The sequence below is a fragment of the Jaculus jaculus genome, chromosome 2 (assembly GCF_020740685.1).
Source record: "Jaculus jaculus isolate mJacJac1 chromosome 2, mJacJac1.mat.Y.cur, whole genome shotgun sequence".
Lineage (NCBI taxonomy): Eukaryota > Metazoa > Chordata > Mammalia > Rodentia > Dipodidae > Jaculus > Jaculus jaculus.
In genome coordinates, this window is record NC_059103.1 from 150,756,594 (window position 1) to 150,774,610 (window position 18,017).

The 18,017-nt window shown below is 45.5% G+C and overlaps 1 protein-coding gene across 5 annotated transcripts in view; it reads right to left on the reverse strand.

The window, feature by feature from the left end:
* The window catches only part of LOC101599264 (tumor protein D52), a 126,570-nt gene that overhangs the window by 34,890 nt on the left and 73,663 nt on the right, over nucleotides 1–18,017 (reverse strand). The window contains exon 1 of one of the 5 annotated variants that reach the window (XM_004657015.2): nucleotides 12,547–12,779. The exons of 2 other annotated variants lie outside the window; for them this stretch is intronic. In XM_004657015.2, coding sequence (XP_004657072.1) covers nucleotides 12,547–12,682 — 136 coding nt within the window. In that variant the 5' untranslated portion in view covers nucleotides 12,683–12,779. Of the gene's footprint in view, nucleotides 1–12,546; nucleotides 12,780–18,017 lie in introns of those variants that run through there. 2 more of the 5 variants (XM_045142816.1, XM_045142819.1) reach the window with 2 other exon arrangements.

The window sequence follows — 18,017 nt, forward strand, 5'->3', positions numbered from 1 at the left end:
CCTAAAGCCAGATGCACAAAATGGTGTGTCTGGAGTTTGTTTGCAATGGCTAGAGGCCCTGGCATGCCCATTCTCTCTATCTTCCTCTCTCTTTGTAAATAAACAAACATTATGTGTGTGTATGTGTTTGTGTGTGTATATATGGTGGCACATGCCTTTAATCTCTTTCAAATAAATAAATATTTTTTAAGAGGAAAAAGAAAAAAACCTAATGTGTATATGTAGAGAGGGACAACTTCCCAAAGTGGAGCAGCTGCCCTCAGCTCTCCTTTTCTTGCCTAAGCTTCACTCAAAAGCTATGGAAGCCCAAATCTTGTGTAGAAAACAGAATGAGTCACAAAAAGTATTGCTATGGTTTGAATGCAAAATGACTTCCACAGGCTCTTGTGTTGAAACATTTGGTTCCCTCTTGGTGGCACTGGTTTGAAAGGTAGAACCTTCAGGAGGTAGAGCCTTGCTGGAGGAAGTGAGTCATTGTGGTGCTCCATGAGCTTCTATAGCTTGGCCCTACTTCCTGACTGTGGATACAATGTGACCAGCTGCCATACTGGGCCACCATGCCTGGACTGTGTCCTCTCAAACTATACACCACAATAAACCCTGTCTTCCATAAGTGGCTGCTGTGAGGTTTTTTGACACAGTGAGAAAAGCAAGACATATCTTAACTTAAATGTTTTTATGTGTGTTATGTATGGTATGCATGCATGCATGCAAGTGCCTGTGGGTGGGCACATGTATACAGGTGAGCATGCACATATGTGTGCATGTGTGTGTAGACCAAAGGTCGACATTGAGTGTCTTCCTTGGCCACTTAGAGCTCACTGACTTGCTAGACTGACTACCCAGTGAGCCCTAGGGATCCACCTGTCTCTGCCAGAATTCCCAGTGCTGGAATTACAGGTGTGTTCCACCAAGCCTGTATTTTATGTGGATCTGAGGGATCTGAATTCATGTCCTCTTGGTTGTGCAACAAGCACCTTACTCAATCAGTCATTGCCTCGGTCCTCTAACTTTTAAAATCAAAATGAATGTACAGGCTGGGCATGTGGTGCATGTCTTTAATCCCTATACTTGGGAGGCAGAGGTAGGAGAATCACCATGAGTTCGAGGCCACCCTGAGACTACATCATAAATTCCAGGTCAGCCTGGGCTAGAGTGAGACCCTACCTCGAAAAACAAAAACAAACAAACAAAAAAGAATTTACCAAATCTATGATGGTCAGAATGTCACACTGCTGACACTGCCTTTTGCTTCAGGCTACCAAGTGGCTTTGTATGACAATTCAATTATGATCTTGTCTTGCTTTAAACTTGTGGAACTCTGCTGATCATAGATACTGTTTGCATCAATTTTGTCTTTGCCAAAACATCATACTAACCTATTATTTTATTACTGAGCTTTCTGTTATTTCTTAAACATTCCTCTACCTGTGGCCTCTCTTGTCTTTCCTCATCACAATCTGCCTATCTGTTCCCAGGTCACAGACTTGGGGTTTCAGTCACTCTGGCAACAGATTACTGCCATGTTGTGCAGCTGTCTGAGCAATGAGTTCTCTCCCAGAGCAAGATGCCAGCAAGCAGATGAAGGCAATGTGGGCCAGTGGGAGAAAAAAAGGAAGGGAATGCCCACTGCTGAACAGGCTGCCAGCACCATGGTACACATAACGACACAGATCAAAATACACGTGAACCCTGAGTACATGTCACGGAGGCACGCAGAATAGTAATTATTGTGTACTGTTTAATTGTATTAATTACAATAATAATCACCCCACATAGCTATACCAAAACAGTGACTACCCACATGGTATTTAAAAGAATTGTTAAAGGCATAAAAGACAAACAGACCTATTGAAGCCACACCTTGGACTAGCATAAAAATATGATTTAGGCCAGATGTGGTAGCACATGCCTTTACTCCCAGCACTTAAGAGCAGAGATAGGAAGATCATTTTGAGTTCAGGGCCAGCCTGAGACTACATGGTAAATTCCAGGTCAGGCTGGGCTAGAGCAAGACCCTTCCTTGAAAAACAAAATTATATAGATAGATAGATTGATTGATTGATTGATTGATTGATTGATTTAGGTTCTCAAATGCAGAAAACAACACCTGACAGGAATGACCAGGAGGTAAAAAAGGCTGAGTAATTGCTCTTACAGACCCCCTGTAAAATATCTTGAAAAGATTTCCCAAGTAATAATTCTGTAATAGAAACCTGATCTCTAGTTGAAAACCTTCAATCTTTCCTCATTGTTTTGAAAAGAGTTTTGCCCTCCAGGTTGGCATCTGGGCTCCTAACCAGCTCCTGCTTTCTGCCCTGGAGCCTTCCCTACAACTCCAGCCAAATCAAACTGTGAAGTAGGATGTCTCTGCCCCACACACCGTGAGGAACAGGATCTGCAGGAGCTCATCTACACCTCCTCCTCGTCAGACTGTGTGACAGGGCAACTGGGGGACCCACATACACACACGTACAGCTTAAGCAAGAGAGCCAGACCTGACATCTGATTTTTAATGCTTTGCTCAGAACGCTGAAGTTCTCAAGTACAATAGCACCCAAAACCAAACCAAGAGCCAGTCAGGTATTAAGCCATACCTTCAGCAGCAACAACTCCTCATGGATTTTAATAACCACTATTTTATAAATCTAGGTTAGCGGGGTTGGGGCCCATGGCATCTAATTGCTAAAGATGCTTTATGAGCTCTGCCAAATCCAAAAAGAATCCAAAGGGATGCTGGTACAGGTTGGGAGTCCCCAATCTGAAAGTTGTTTGTTTTTAGACAGGGTCTCAGGTAGCCCAGGCTAGCGGACAACTCCAGATGTAGCTGAGGGTAACCTTGAATTCCTGATTGTGTCCCCACCTCCCAAGTGCTAAGACGACAGGCATGCGCCACCACGCCTGGGTTTGTGAGACGGCCGGGGATGAAACTCTGGACTTCATACAAGCTAGGCAGGCACTCTGTCCACTGAGTCACATCCTCAGTCCAAATTCTGGATTTTCACGCAGGGATGCACAATCAGTAAAGTCCACACAAATATCTTCAAATCCAAAAAGCTCAACGGATCTGAAACACATCTAGTCCCAAATTTTCAGATAAGGGTTACTAAATATGTTTAATTCAAATATTCTTTTAGGGCTCCTAGGAAAATATATGTCTCAGAAAAGAAGAATTTGAGTTGTTCATAGCTGGTTTCAGGGCCACCAAGATGACTTGGTTTTCTATAAGCATCTAAGAAAGTCATTTACCAATGACAAGTTCAGCTTTTTCCATTTTAGCCTGTAGAGGGCAGCAAATCACCAACATTAAAAATTTAAGGCACAATTATTTAGCTACTAGGGGAATCCAAAAGAGTAAACAAGACCTGAAGGAATAACAGAATAATAGATACCAAATCACCAGCAAAATATGACAGTCGTATCTCAGGAAAGTTATTAACCAAAAACCACCCCAAAGATCATCTTCAAATCCAAATATGGGCTGAGTGTTCATTCCTAATTTACATGTAGGGTGTGGGTTCTGATGCTTACTTACATGGGTAAGCAGCAGGTGGTGGGGATAGAATTTTGACCAGTCTGATTTGAAAGGAGATGCTTCAAATTACTGATTAGATTAATAAAAGAAGCTGAAGGCAAGGCCTGGAGACAACTAGAAACAGAAGTAATTATTTTATAAAAGCAACATCGCTAGGCATGGTGGTGCATATACCTTTAATCCCAGCACTCAGGAGACTGAGGTAGGAGGATTGCCACTAATTTGAGGCCAGCTTGGGACTACAGAGTGAGTTCGAGGTCAGCTTGGGCTAGAATGAGACCCTACCTCAGAAAAGCAAACAAACAAACAAACAAACAAAAAAAAAAAACAAGAAAAGCAATATCACCTGGCAGACTAGATCTAAATCAGTCTGTTTTCAAATCAAAATACCTGATAATCCAAAATTTGCATTAAATAAAATTTCTGGATTGGGCTGGGGAGATGGGTCAGCAGTTAAAGCTTGCAAAGTCTGATATCCTGGGTTCAATACCCCAGTATCCACAGAGGGCCAGAACACAAAGCAGCACATGTATCTGGAGTTCATTTGCAGTGGCAGGAGGCCCTGCTGCACCCATTCTCATTTTCCTCCTCTCCCCCCACTGCCCTTGCTGGTTGTAAAGGCAGGAGAATCACTGCAAGTTCAAGGCCAGCCTAGTCTACAGAGTGAGTTCTGGGCCAGCAGGGTTATGTAGCAAGACCCTATCTCACACACACACACAAAAATTCAAAATAATGATAATAGGGCTGGAGAGATGGCTTAGTGGTTATGGCACTTGCCTGTGAAGCCTACGGACCCAGGTTCGATTCTCCAGGTCCCATGTAAGCCAGATGCACATGGTGCATGCATCTGGTATTCTTTTGCAGTGGCTAGAGGCTCTGGCGTGCCCTTTCTCTCCCTCCCTCCCCCTCTCTCTCTCTCTTTCTCTCTCTCTCTAATAAATAAATAAATGAAAATAAAATCTTAAAAAATAATGATAATAGTGATTATTATTTGGGACCATTTAGTTCAAACTCTCTACAAGTTAAAGATGAGAAAACTGGGGATGGGTGAGAATCTTTTTAAAAGATAAGCATGGGATCTGAAATGAGGTGGTGTTATGAAATGACCTGTGTCCCCTCCAAAGACAAGTCCACTGTCCTAACTCCTGATGCCTGTGAATGTGCCTATTTGGAAACAGGGTCTTTGCAGAGGTAACCAGGTTAAGGAGAGGGCATTACTGGGCTGGAGTGGCCACTAGTCCAATAGTATGTGTCCTTAGAAGATGGGCGTCTAAATACCAAGACTCAAAGAAACGAGTTGTGGGAAGGCTCAGCACACAAACCCAGCCTGTGAGCTGCAGGCAGACAGGTGATGCAAGCTGCAGGCTGGAGAACCGAGGCCGCCAGGCTGTCCAGAGAAGCCAGGAGAAGACAAAGAGGGACTTCCTTGGAGGCCACATGTCCCTGCTGACAGCTTGAATTGGGATTTCTAGCTTCTTGGAACTGTACAGCAATAAATTCCTGCTGTTGTAAGCCTCCCACTTGGTCCAAGTTGTTGGCGGCCTGAGGCAGTTAACACAGATGGATACGAATGTAAAAATGGGTTCAGCCATTTGCCAGCTGGGGAGACTTTGGCCAGCTATCTGTTCTCAAGAGCTTCAAGCCGTTCGTCCATAAAACTGTACAAGGGTCTGCTGCCCCGTCTCCGTGCGCCGCCGCTCCCGCTCTTCCCTCCCCGCCGTTACTCTTCAGCCCCTCAACCCGCTTCCCACTCGCGTCCTCTGGTGACAGTCCTCAGCTGCTATCTCACACGACACACCCAAGAGAACTAGCTGGACCTTGGTCCAAACCTCTAGCCTCTGCTGCCTCTGCCACCTCCGGCTCCCTCTCCCAGGCTTCTGGTTCACACCTCGCTTCAATCCCACCACCAGCCTCAGGTTAGACTATGACTCTCTCCCACTTAGACCCTTGTCCCTCCATGTCTAGATGTCTCCAGTCCCTCAATCCATTCAGGAGGCTGTCTCCAGAGTGGACTTCATTCTGACCACGGCATCCTTGCTCTGAAGCTCTCCACAGCTTCCCACATCCAACTAGACCCAGCTCATTACTCCTGGGACCCACCTGCTCTGTCCCCTGCAACTGCCCACTCCTGCCCCAACTTCATGTCCAAAGTTCACCCAGGGAGCTATGACTCTGGATTATTTTTGAACATTTTATTAGCATCTATTAATTGCGCAAAACAGTGTGTTTCCTTGCCGCATTTTCATACATGCATATACTGTTGTTTGATCATATTCATCTGCCCCCAGTTTTGGATTTTAAGTAATGTATTAAATCTACCTCCCCTAATTTGAGAAGATCCATTTGTATTACAGTGAAATATATAGCATGAAGTTTGCAATTTTGACTTGGGGGGATGCTAGGGATCAAACCCAGGTCCCAGTACATGCTGGTAAGCACTCTGCTACTGTGCTGCATGTCCAGCCCCACTGTGGCCATTTCAAGTGTCCAGCCCCGTGACATTCTTCATATTTACAATGGTGAGACGCCATCTCTGCCACTTCTTTCTAAGCATGCTCTCTTCACCTCTCTGCCAGAAATGCCCTCCCTATTTCTACAGCAGCTCATTTATTCCTACCAAAGTTTAAGAGTTCTTACTCCTGGGAGATGTCCCCTGAACCCTGACCCAGGCTGAGAAGCATGTGGTGGCTCTGGACATGGCCACCTAGGAACCATGTTTACTAGAGCAGTACACAGGCCACAGTTGGGCAATTGGTCACTGTGCTCAAATCCTGCATCCATCGGTCCCTAAAACATGGTCTCTAGCCATGTAGCAATCAATGAATTACAGAAGGCCCACAGTTGAAAGGTGAGGAGTAAGAACCCAATCTGGCTTCACTGTATCTTCTGTCTTGAGGCTTTTCTTTTTATATACTGCATTCCCTGTTGCTTTTGCCCTACAACGGTTTCTTACTTAAAGTAGACATAAAATGTCACTTTCAGCTTCTCCCATGCAGTCTATATATATCAGAGAAGATTGTCACTATTTGGCGTAGGACACTCCTTCCTGTTAGAGAAAATGTGTACGTAAGCACCATGGGTACACAGGTGTGTAAGCCTCCTGGCAGGTGTGAAGATAGGCTAATGAGAAGCACTTGTGCCCCTCCCTCTGGCTCTGAGATTACTGAAACACTGGACCCCAAGGAACTGGAATTTCCTCCAGAAACCTCGTACTGCAGAAGCAAAAAGCTGAAACCTTGGTGCTAGCCAGAGGAGGAACTTGCCTCACAGCAAGAGGTTTCACTCACTGTGGTGCTGACGACTTACAGAAGTAGAGAAGAGGATGTGCTAATGACAGCTCAAGGGTGAACAGGACCATATGATCAGGACTGCTTAGCTAAGCATACCTCTTGCCTTCTACTTGAACCTAATTTCACTGTCAGAACCCCAAAGAAGGTCCCCATTTACCGTTCTTCTAAATGTGATCATATTGAATAAATCTCTTCTCTCTCTCTCTCTCTCTCTCTCTCTCTCTTTCTTTTTTTTTTTTTTTTCTTGCTGTAACTTGTCTCCTTAAATTAACAAAGACAAGGACATGTCAGGCGGCTGGGCTGCCAGAGCCCAAGCATTGACCCTAAAAACTCTGGTAACAGGTGAGGCACAAACGACATTATATAAGGAAGAATATGTCAACTGCTCCCGGCCAAGTTCAACTAGGAAGGAGGCAGACCCAGAAACAAAGGCATCTGGTATTTCATCAGAATATTAACCCTGTTTATTCAGGAGATAATTTGTTGATATTCAACTGAGCATTTGAACCTTCTCTAGAAAGTAAAACTGCATGTACATATCTTGTAGCCATCAAAGAGGAACAATAAGACCAGAGCAGGAATAAGAAACTTCAGTCTCTAGGATTATTTAAGTAAAAACAAAAGGAAAAGTATAACCCCCCCCCTTTTCAGCCCTAGAGATATGAAAACAGGTATAACGCGTAGCTTAAAATATCTTTAGTGACAATATCCAAAAAGATCACAAGCGGAAGCAATTCTCCCCTTCTAAGTCTGTGCCTGGCAGCCCCGGCTCCCTGTTCTTAGTTTCTGAATGTGACAAACCCCCGGAAGAAGTGGGGGGCATACTTGGGGACTGCCACAAGTGGTTCTCTTTGATCGACGTGCGCACGCGGGCCATCTTGAGCTGGGCAACTAACAGTCCGTGGTGGGGCGCTCTCCTTCCCCGGGCTCTAGATGTCAGCAGCAGCCCCTGACTCACACCAGGTGTGCCAATCAAAACCAAATGCCACCTCAGGCCCCTGAAGACCCAAGCAGCAGACCTGTGGTCACTCTCAGGAGGCTGTGGCACAGAAGCAAGGGCGCACTCTTCCCTGAGTAGGTAGCTCCTGCTGAGAAGGGCGAAGACGGCAGGGAGAAAATGAGTTGGGAGAGCTGAGGAAATGCCCCATTTTATCTGGGGGAAGATCCAGGAACCCCAAGAGCTTAACAGCAGAGGAGAAAGGGTGTTGGAAAGGCAAAATGAGAGGGGCAGCTGGGAGCTGAAGCAGCACAGAGCATTCTTGGGGCTCAGGTAGGAACCCAGAGCCTTGATTAAAAAAAAAAAAATCCCACCCAAAACTTCAGAGAAAGAGGGAGGGAGGAAGGAAGATCCCCAAGGTGGAGCACATTTCCAAATGGTTCACCAGCCCCTTCCAGATCCTCAACTGACCTTACTAAGTTTTCACCTTTGAAAGGGGAAGGCTGGTTACTTCAGAGGCACCTCCTCTCCTCACCAGCCACCCTCCAAAGAGCAAACGTAAAACCACCCGCTGGGACAGTCCACAGGAGACAAAGGTCAGCCAACGGAGAAATCTGGGGATACCCAGAGAGGAAGTTTCCATGACCATCAAACTTCCTCTCCAAGGACAGGGAGTTCTGCATCTCTTCAAATCTAGTCTGGCTTTCATTGTGTTCAACCATGGGTTAAGTTAGCTCTTTAAGACCTCTGCAATTATAAAAGGCTTGTAAGAAAGCGCAGTTGCCACTTCCCTAAAGAGAAGTACTGGAATGACTTAGGGCAGAAGGCCAAAAGGATAAAGCAGAATGGGAAGGGGACCAGCAGCAAGCCTGACTTTTCACTCTCAGAGTTTCTCACATGACATTGTTAAGCTGTCAGGTCAGAACTTCTGAAGTCACAAGAAAGAATCCAAGGGGTGAGAGGTCAGGTTTGTGTCTTCCTGACTTTACCCAGAACATTTTCAAGAGGAAGAGAGATTTACATAGACAGCACCTAAGAAAGTCTCCTTATAGGGATTCCTAGAACAGAAGAGGAAAAAGCAGAACTCACCAGCTGTGGCACCCTTGTTGCTGACGGGCACCTGCAAAGATGGAGCACAGTGTTCAAGCCGAGTGGTTTACGCTAAGCAAACAACCCCACTCAGAGGAAACCCCGGCCTGGAGAAGGAACGCTTGAATGTCGAATATTACCGGGAGGTAAGCATGTGGTCTAAGGCACCACGCCCAGGCTGAGGTTCCAACTTAACAGCAAGGCACTCGCTTAGCACGCACAACTGATGCCTCAGCGCTGCAAGTCAGTCATGGGCTGGAGAGGAGAGGGGTGAGTGTGAGGGCCCGCGCAGGCTCATCAGACAGCACGGTTTGGGAACACCGCACAGCCCTCCCAGACTCGATGCTCACAGCCGCGCCAGCCCATAACCATTTCAGTCACTCATTCATTCAACAAATATTTGTTTTGCTTATTTGTTGTTTGAGACGTGATCTGCTCTCAAACTCACAATCCTGCCTCAGGAGGGTGGGGAATCATAGGTGCATGGCACCACACCCAGCTTGCATTAAACAAATATTTGGTGAGCCCTAAATGTCAAGCCCAAATCCAAATGCTTACAGAAACAGCCAGACTCAACAACCTACTACAAATCAGTGTTTTCAAAGTATAGGCTGTGAAAGCCTTTGGGCAAGATGAGGGCTGATAAAGAAGAAATGGAATGAAATAGCACCAAATAAACCCCATGTGGCAAGAGTAGTTCTGGGTAATTTATTTCTATTATCAACAGATGTTTGTATTCAAGGGAGAGGGATAACAATCACTTGTGAATGTGGGTTGGTTGTGTCATAAGTGTTCAGAAGTCCCTGATCGAAGGCCTCTTTTCATTCCAGCTGCTGGCTTTCCTCCTACTTTTCATTCAGCTTAAGAACATTCTGCCCGCTGGCCGGGTCTCCCCGTTTTCTCCTTTTCCCTCTGATAGCATTTAGATATAAATCAAAGAATGCATGACTTTTAGATCACCATCCCCAACCTGTCTGAGTAGGATGCCTTCTTACATCAGCTCTCCTTGTCTGTACAACTTGTCTACTCATTAAGAGTGCACAGTGGCCAAAAGACACATGAACTTTTAAATATTAGTCCCAAGAGCATCTGCACAGAAACAGAGAACATCCAGAGAGAAAACATGTTATTCACTCTACCTGAACACCATGGTTGAAGTTCTAACAGGTGTGTGGGCTTCTTGAGCCCTGAGAGGTCCTACCCACAAGGTTGGTAACCATTCTTTCTTTCTTTCTTTTCAAGGCAGGGTCTGACTCTAGCTCAGGCTGACCTGGAATTCACTGTGTAGTCTCAGAATGGCCTCGAACTCACAGCAATCCTCTTACCTCTGCATCCTAAGTGCTGAGATCAAAGGTGTGTGCGACCACGCCCAGGTCTAGGTCTCAGTTTTATTTGACTATTTTTGAAAATATGTGTTCTTACCAGTGGATCACTTATGGTGTCTTCTAAGCCACTCTTTTTTTTTTTTTTTTTTTTTTTTTAATGAGAGAGCGACAGTGACACAGAGAGAGACTTGGTGTGCCAGGCCTTCCAGCTACAATTCAACTCCAGATGCATGTGACGTCTTGTGTGCATGCGTGACTTTGCACAGATGTCACTTTGTGTGTCTGGCTTGCATGGGATCTGGGAAGTCAAACATGGCTGCCTGGGCTTGGCAGGCACGTGCCTTCACCACTAGGCCATCTCTCCAGTCCTCCCTCTCCCATCTTTCAGGGAACGCATACTACCATCTGAACTCCTGCAGGCACATGTGTTACGTTTTAGTTGTTACTTTAATTTAATATATATATTATTTATTTATTTATTTGAGGGAGAGAGGCAGAGAAAGAGAATGGGTGCACCAGGACCTCCAGCCTCTGCAAACGATCTCCAGAAGCATCTTGTGTATCTGGCGATATGTGGGTACGAATCAAAGTGGGGTCCTCTGGCTTTGCTGGCAAGTACCTTAACTGCTAAGCAATCTCTCCAGCCTGTCATTTTTTAAATAAAAATTTTAAGGCTGGGTGTGGTGGCACATGTCTTTAATGCCAGCACTCAGGCTGAGGTAGGAGGTTCGCCACAAATTTGAGGCCACCCAGAGACTACATAGTGAATTCCAGGTCAGCTGGACTAGAGTGAGACCATACTTTGGGGGGGGGGGGGGGAGCTCCATTACCACAAGCTCCCACAGGCTGCTTTTAGGAATCTTGAAGATAATTTTGAGATATTTTTCTGAGGCATATCTAACACTACACCGTTTGGGGCCCACAGTTACAACTGGGAAAGTGAATACAGGAGAAACAGATGAAGAAAGCAGGCAAGAGGCCAAGGAAATGTGCAGGGCAAGTGTTCCCAGGAATAATCTTGAAGCCCTAAAGTCCCACCTGGCTTCTCCAAGGTCATAAGGCTTTCTTAGTGGCTCTAAGTTCCCCAGTGTGTGTGTAGCTCTGGTCAGAAGAGTCACACGTGGGAACAAGGACATCTTTGTAGCTGCCGAGCAAAGGGGAAGCCCAGAGGTCAAGGTGGGCTACAGACAAGGGGATAAACAACAGAGAAAGCATCCTCACAATCCCCACATATATCTGATGCTGCTACCAGCCACCGACTTCTAGGGATCACTCTTAGCCCTGGTATGGTCACCAATTTTCACTTTCTGGAAATCCAAACTGCACTCCAAAGGTGGCAACTGATTGTAATGAAGAGTTGAGGCTGTCACAACAGCACACTTCTATGGGAAGCAAATATACAAACACAAGTGCTTGTAACTACATTCTACCCCATACTCTTTTTTTAAAATTTTTATTTGTTTATTTGATAGCGGCAGACAAGAGAGAGAGAGAATGGGTGTGCCAGAGCCTCCAACCACTGCAAACGAACTCCAGACAAGCGTGCCCCCTTGTGCATCTGGCTAACGTGGGTCTTGGGGAACCGAGCCTCGAACCGGGTCCTTAGGCTTCACAGGCAAGCGCTTAACCGTTAAGCCATCTCTCCAGCCCTACCCCATACTCTTTACTGTCTGTTTTCTCAGTTTCCCATCGTCTATGCTTAAAAAGAACAAAATGTGATCTATTTTTCACTAGTAAGGAAATAATTAACTTCTTCTGGGAAAACCTGGCTGCTTTCTTGACTGCATTACAGAGGTCTTTTAGCCACCTCCCAGCGCTGACTGTAACGAGAACCCGGCCTGGGCGGCAATGGCTGAGGCGGCCCCCACTTCATGAGGCCCTCAGACCCACCGACCAGCCTTGTGAACAATCTCCTGCCATGGCACAGGCATTAACTACTTCCCAAGGTACAGCAATGTTGAGTTTTCCTTTAAAGAAAAGAACAAAAAACTGTGGCCTATTTCTAGAAGTGGCTGTCATGCTTCCATACAAAATCCAGAACCCCCAACTACAGGCCCTTGAATGTGGTCAGTGCCCCAATGCCTAAGCCTCCTTTACCAAGACAAAGTCAGGACAGGTAACCAGAAGCCCCTCCATCTCCTATCAGCTCAACGTGATCAGCAGACCCCTACTGAGCATAGACAGAGTACTGACTAACGTTTAACCTCCCAGCAGACACACACTTGAAATATTTAACGAGCCATCCTTCTCTCCACTTTGAATCCAGAGCAGCTTTGTTAGTTACAACTCAGCAACACCCTGGCACATCTCATACTTATTTGAAACCCAGGTGAGCTCCAACCAACCTAACTTTACAAAATTAATAGTTACCAGATTTCTGTGTAGGTGATCCAGGTGGAGAAGAATTTCCACTAGGAGACAAGTAGAGATAGTTTTTGTTCACTCCCGAATCAAAATCAAATGGGGACTGATAGTCCTCATACAAGTCCATGTCTCTACAATCCATTCCAGATAAAGGCAGAGCACATGGCGTGATGGCCCGCTGACGTCACTCCTCAGTTGCAAGCCCCTTGAGCCACATGCCCACTGCCGGCGCAGCCTCAGGGAGGGAAAGAACCTGCGTTCAGAGGCCTTTTCCTGCTTCCGGGCCCAGGTGTAGCATTTCCTTCTAGGAGCTTTCACACCCTCAGGGCAAGCAGGCTTTTAATAGATGACTTCTCCCAGCACCCTTAGAGCTCCGAGCACCACCTGTTGTTAATTTCAGTGGGCAAAGCACAACCAGGGCAGGGAGCGGAGTTTTCGTCAGTACACAAAGGAGTACCCATGTCCATCGGGTTCAGATGTACAATCAAGTAAACACCAGGACCTGGCAGAAGTACAAGAAACTACAATTTATTTTTTATGCCCAGTCAGCTGACCACAGCTACACCAGGGCAAACTTAATCTTCTAGGACACAGGAGGATTATCAGTCAGTAATCGCCCACAAATACATCTGGGTGATACTTTTCTTCCACGCTGGATTACTACAGAATTCTGAAAGCCAAGCCTCCCTGGTTTAGCAACCAGCTTTCTAAGCATAACCTGGTATGAAAATGAAGCTATATTCTCATCATAGTGTTTATCAACACTGGAGTCTGCATTGCTGTCATAAAAATATCAATCTGGGAGCTGAGAAGATGACTCAGCAGGTTAGTGCATTTGCCATCCAAAGATGAGGGCCCGAGAGGACCTGACTGACTTGAGTTCAATTCTCCAGCATCCACCACATAACAGATAGGAGTGGCCACTCATGCCTGTAACCCCCATCCTGTGGGGAGCAGAGACTAAAAAAAAAAAAAAAAAAAAAAAAAAAAAAAAAAAATCACACATACTGCAAGCCCCCCCCCCCAAAAAATAAATCTGGCTTTTCTTCTTGGAAGAATTGAGTTCACACACACTGAAAAGAAAAGTGCAATTAGCCTGTGTTCCAGCACCTTCCTTATTTAACCAAGGCCATGGCCTGTAGGTTCTAACAAACTTGTTTCCCTTGGCACACCCACCTTACAGGGACGGGGCCACAGGGAGCTTGTAAAACAAACCCTTCAGTCACCAAGTTTATTTCCTTTGGCAGAGCCTTAAGTGAACCATGCAATGCTCACCGCGGCGCTGGTGCAGGACAGCAGAACTAGCAGCCCTTGCTGGATCGACTTTTCAGGAGAGAGACATAAGAGCAGCCTACCTTACCCCCCTTGTTGGCAAAGGTCTATCACTGCCCAACGAAAAAAGACAGTGTTGAGCAAGCATGGTGACTCACTCATGTAATCACAGCACTGGAAAAAGCTGGGGTAGGAAGAATGATGTGAGTTCGAAGCCAACCTGGCCAGCACAGTGAGGCCCTGCCTCAAAAGGCCAAAGCAAACTAACAACCACACAAATAAGGCGGTAGCCTACCTTCTCAAATTTTGGAGAAAAGAACTTGATATCATTTTGATGAAATGGAAATATGAAGCCTGAAATATTTTAAACATTATAAATATCCAGTATCAGCTGGACGTGGTGGCTCACGCATTTAATCTCAGACTTGGGAGGCAAAGGTAGGAGGATCACTGTGAGTTTGAGGCCATCCTGAGACTAGAGTGAATTCCAGGTCAACCTGAGCTAGAGTCAGACCCTACCTCGAAAAAAAAAAAAAAAAAATCCAGTATCAACTGTTTCGACTATGTATATTCTAAGGCAATCTGGACTAATCTCAATTTGCAATAAATTTTTAATTGTTTGGTTAGACTTTTTTGTAATCTGGTACTTGGTCAGGATATGATATCCTTAAAAGTTTGAGTTCTGGGCTGGAGAGATGGCTTAGCGGTTAAGGTGTTTGCCTGCAAAGCCAAAGAATCCCAGTTTGATTCTCCAGGACCCACATAAGCTAGACGCACAAGGGGGCGCATGAGCCTGGAGTTTGTTTGCAGTGGCCGGATGTCCTGGAGCGCCCATTCTCTCTCTCTCTCCCCCTCCCTCCCTCTCTGTCTCTCTCAAGTAAGCAAATTAATTAATTTTAAAAAGTTTGAGTTCTTAAAATGTTCCTGTATCTCTTAGAAATCAGCAGATATCAAAATGCCTGAACACTACCTCATTTTCAAGTTGCTTTGAAGATTAGGGATATTTTTTAAAATTAGGAGTTCCTGCTTTCAACATTACTAGGATCACTTTTGTTCCTTGTCATCTTGGCTACCAAGTAGTGTATAGGACATTTATATTTACTGGCTCTAAAAAACTCCCTTCCAGCCAGGCAAGCGTCGCTGTTCGCTTTGGACAGAGTACTTGCAATCTTCAGTATAAATCTGGTTGTTTGAAAATGTGTGGGGAGGGGAGGGTGAACCAAAGTGGAAGACTATGAATAAGCCACACTGAAACCTTGTTCTTTGTTAGATGATTAAAAATAATAAAAATATTTTAAAAAGAGAGAGGGAGAGATTGGGCAAAAGCACCTTGCAGGAGTGAGAATGCTGTGCCCTGAAGCCATAGGTGGTTACAGGAAAATACCACTGCCAAAAGTGGGATACCTCACTGTGAGTTGTTGTTCCGGCCCAGGAGGTCCCAAAACATTAGAGACTGTTGTTGCCAAGGCTCTTGGCCGCTCACCAGAACCCGATGGTAAGACCTGATTGCTGAAGTCACCACATGCTTCAGTTACAGCACACAGAAATTAAGGTAGAACTCAGCTGAAAGCCACCTCCCTGTCACCGTGCTAGAAAGTGCATGCAGACTGCTGGGGGAGAAAAGTCATCAACACTCAGAACCAGTAATGGACCCTGTGAGCTATACCCACCCACCAGCCAGGCAAAATGTGCCCGCAGGTATGTAACAGTGGCATGACTGGTATGGGGGAAACCAACTGCTCTCTGATCGGATCTGAGGCCCGTTCCACAGGACAGAATTCATGCCTGTTACTGAAAACCTAGTCAAAAGCCTAAGGCCTAGAAGATCACAGGCTCTAGGGGTAAGCTACAACTGTTGGAGGTGTTGGGCCCATCAGATTGCCCTCTAAATATTGATTTGGTGCTGCTGTCAAAGAAGCTTCTTGTTACAGATTGTAGTAACTATTGGGGAGACTCAAACTCATCTGAGTGCTGAGAATAAGTATCAAGTATTCACTACTAAACGAGACATCTCTACCATACCCTCCAAGGCTCAGGAAACATTGTGTATGAGATAGTGAAAAGATTTTAAGGTGAAAAAAGAAAAACAACCAAGAATTTAGTAAGAGCCAAAGGATGCGATGGAGTGCTCTGGAATGCTATCTTCTGGTCATAAAGTGGTCATTGCGTTCATAACCTCAAAGCAGCTGTCATGACCTGCACATTACTGGTCCCAGCAGCATGCCCTAGATGATGAAAGAAGGGACAATGACATCGCAATAGAAGAGGGACCAGCTAGGAAGAAGGAGTTCAGCAGAAAGGGGAGGGGGGCAAAAGAAGTAATCAAAATATATTATGTACATATATGAAAACTGTCAATAAAAACGTTTTTATTATTATTTTTTTTAATATTTTTTTGTTCATTTTTTATTTATTTATTTGAGAGCGACAGACACAGGGAGAAAGACAGATAGAGGGAGAGAGATAGAATGGGCGCACCAGGGCTTCCAGCCTCTGCAAATGAACTCCAGATGCGTGCGCCCCCTTGTGCATCTGGCTAATGTGGGACCTGGGGAACCGAGCCTTGAACCGGGGTCCTTAGGCTTCACAGGCAAGCGCTTAACCGCTAAGCCATCTCTCCAGCCCAAAAACATTTTTAAAATACAGTATTTTAACAAAACATAACCTTTTTTTTTTCTCTTAAAAGGTACCAACCAACGTTTCATTGTTACATAGTGAATTCCATGCCAGCCTAGGCAACAGAGTGTCTATCTTTCAACAAAAGAAAAAAAAAAAAATCCAGAGTCCCTCTCATTGTGACAGAACACAAATTGAGTTATGTTCCAGGACAAGAGGTGGCGCCCGAGGCCCCCTCCCCACACACTGCCTTTCTGCGTGCTGGCATCTGCCACCTGGACAGCCCATCGCAGCCCCACCGTCCTTCACTGCGGTGCTGATGTCCAAGCTACGTCCTATTCTGGAAGTGCTGCCCTTTCCCCCTGCAAGCAGGAAGTCTCAGGTCCCCTTTCCCAGAAGCCCTCCTGTTTGCTGCACGTGCCCGCGCTGCTGCAGCGTACACATGTGAAGTACCCCGGTCCAGCCAGTCTCTGCAGCCTCCCAACACACTCAGCCGTCCCCACCCTGACCATGGAGCTTGTAACCAGTGGGGAATGAACAGGCCTTACAAATGGGAGGGTTAGGAATTGAGAAATTGTCTAAAACTTTGACTTCTCTACCTGCTTAGTTAAGTCCATTTTAGGACTGTTAGATAAATCCTGGCTCTGGGAACCGGTTCTCATTCCTATTTCCTGTCAGACCCGAGCACAGACATTCCAGCCTGGAGAACAGTGAACAGGCAGCCAGCTCTGGGAAACGCATGGGTGTGTTCCTGGAATGAGACATTCAGTTGACTCAAGATTCATGGACAATGGCGAAGGGAGTAGAAAAAAAATAGAAAACTAAAATATAGCTTGAGAATAGATTGTTAAAGGCTTCGAATGACAAACTTTTACACTTACTATACAGTGTTACCAAAAAAATAAAAATAATAAAAATTAATGGTAATGTTTTGAGCCCAGAAAAGACAAGATAAAAAGTAAATGAAGGGATGGAGGGATTGCTTAGTGGTTAAGGTGTTTGCAAAACCAAAGGACCCAGGTTCGATTCCCCAGGACCCACATTAGCCAGATGCACAAGAGGGTGCATGTGTCGGAGTTCATTTGCAGTGGCTGGAGGCCCTGGTGTACCCATTCTCTCCCCCTTTTCTCTGTCAAATAAATAAATAAAAATTATATACTATATATATTATATATGTAAAGTTATATACATATATGTAAATGTTAGGGCTGAGGGTACAGCTGGAGACAAAGCACTTGCCTAGCATGCATGAAGCCCTAGGTTAGGTTCATTCTCCGGTATGAATGGAGTTGGCTGTCTCATCTGTCTAGCTCCTATCGTGTATGTTTAACACTGTCTTTCCCAGGTCACCTGTTCTCTGGGTTCTGGGCGGGAAGGAACCAATATAGTTCCCACCTATTTTCTGGCCTGTTCTTCAGATCTGACCCAAGCATGGCCCTGTCACCTTATTCAGAGACTGGCCTAAGAGCAGATATATGACCCATAAGGCAGCAGCCAGTGGCCTTCCCTGATACTCACACTGTGAGTCACGGAAGATGGTGGCCTTCTCCACAAAGCTGTTGGATTCTGGTTTGGTAGGGCTCGAACCC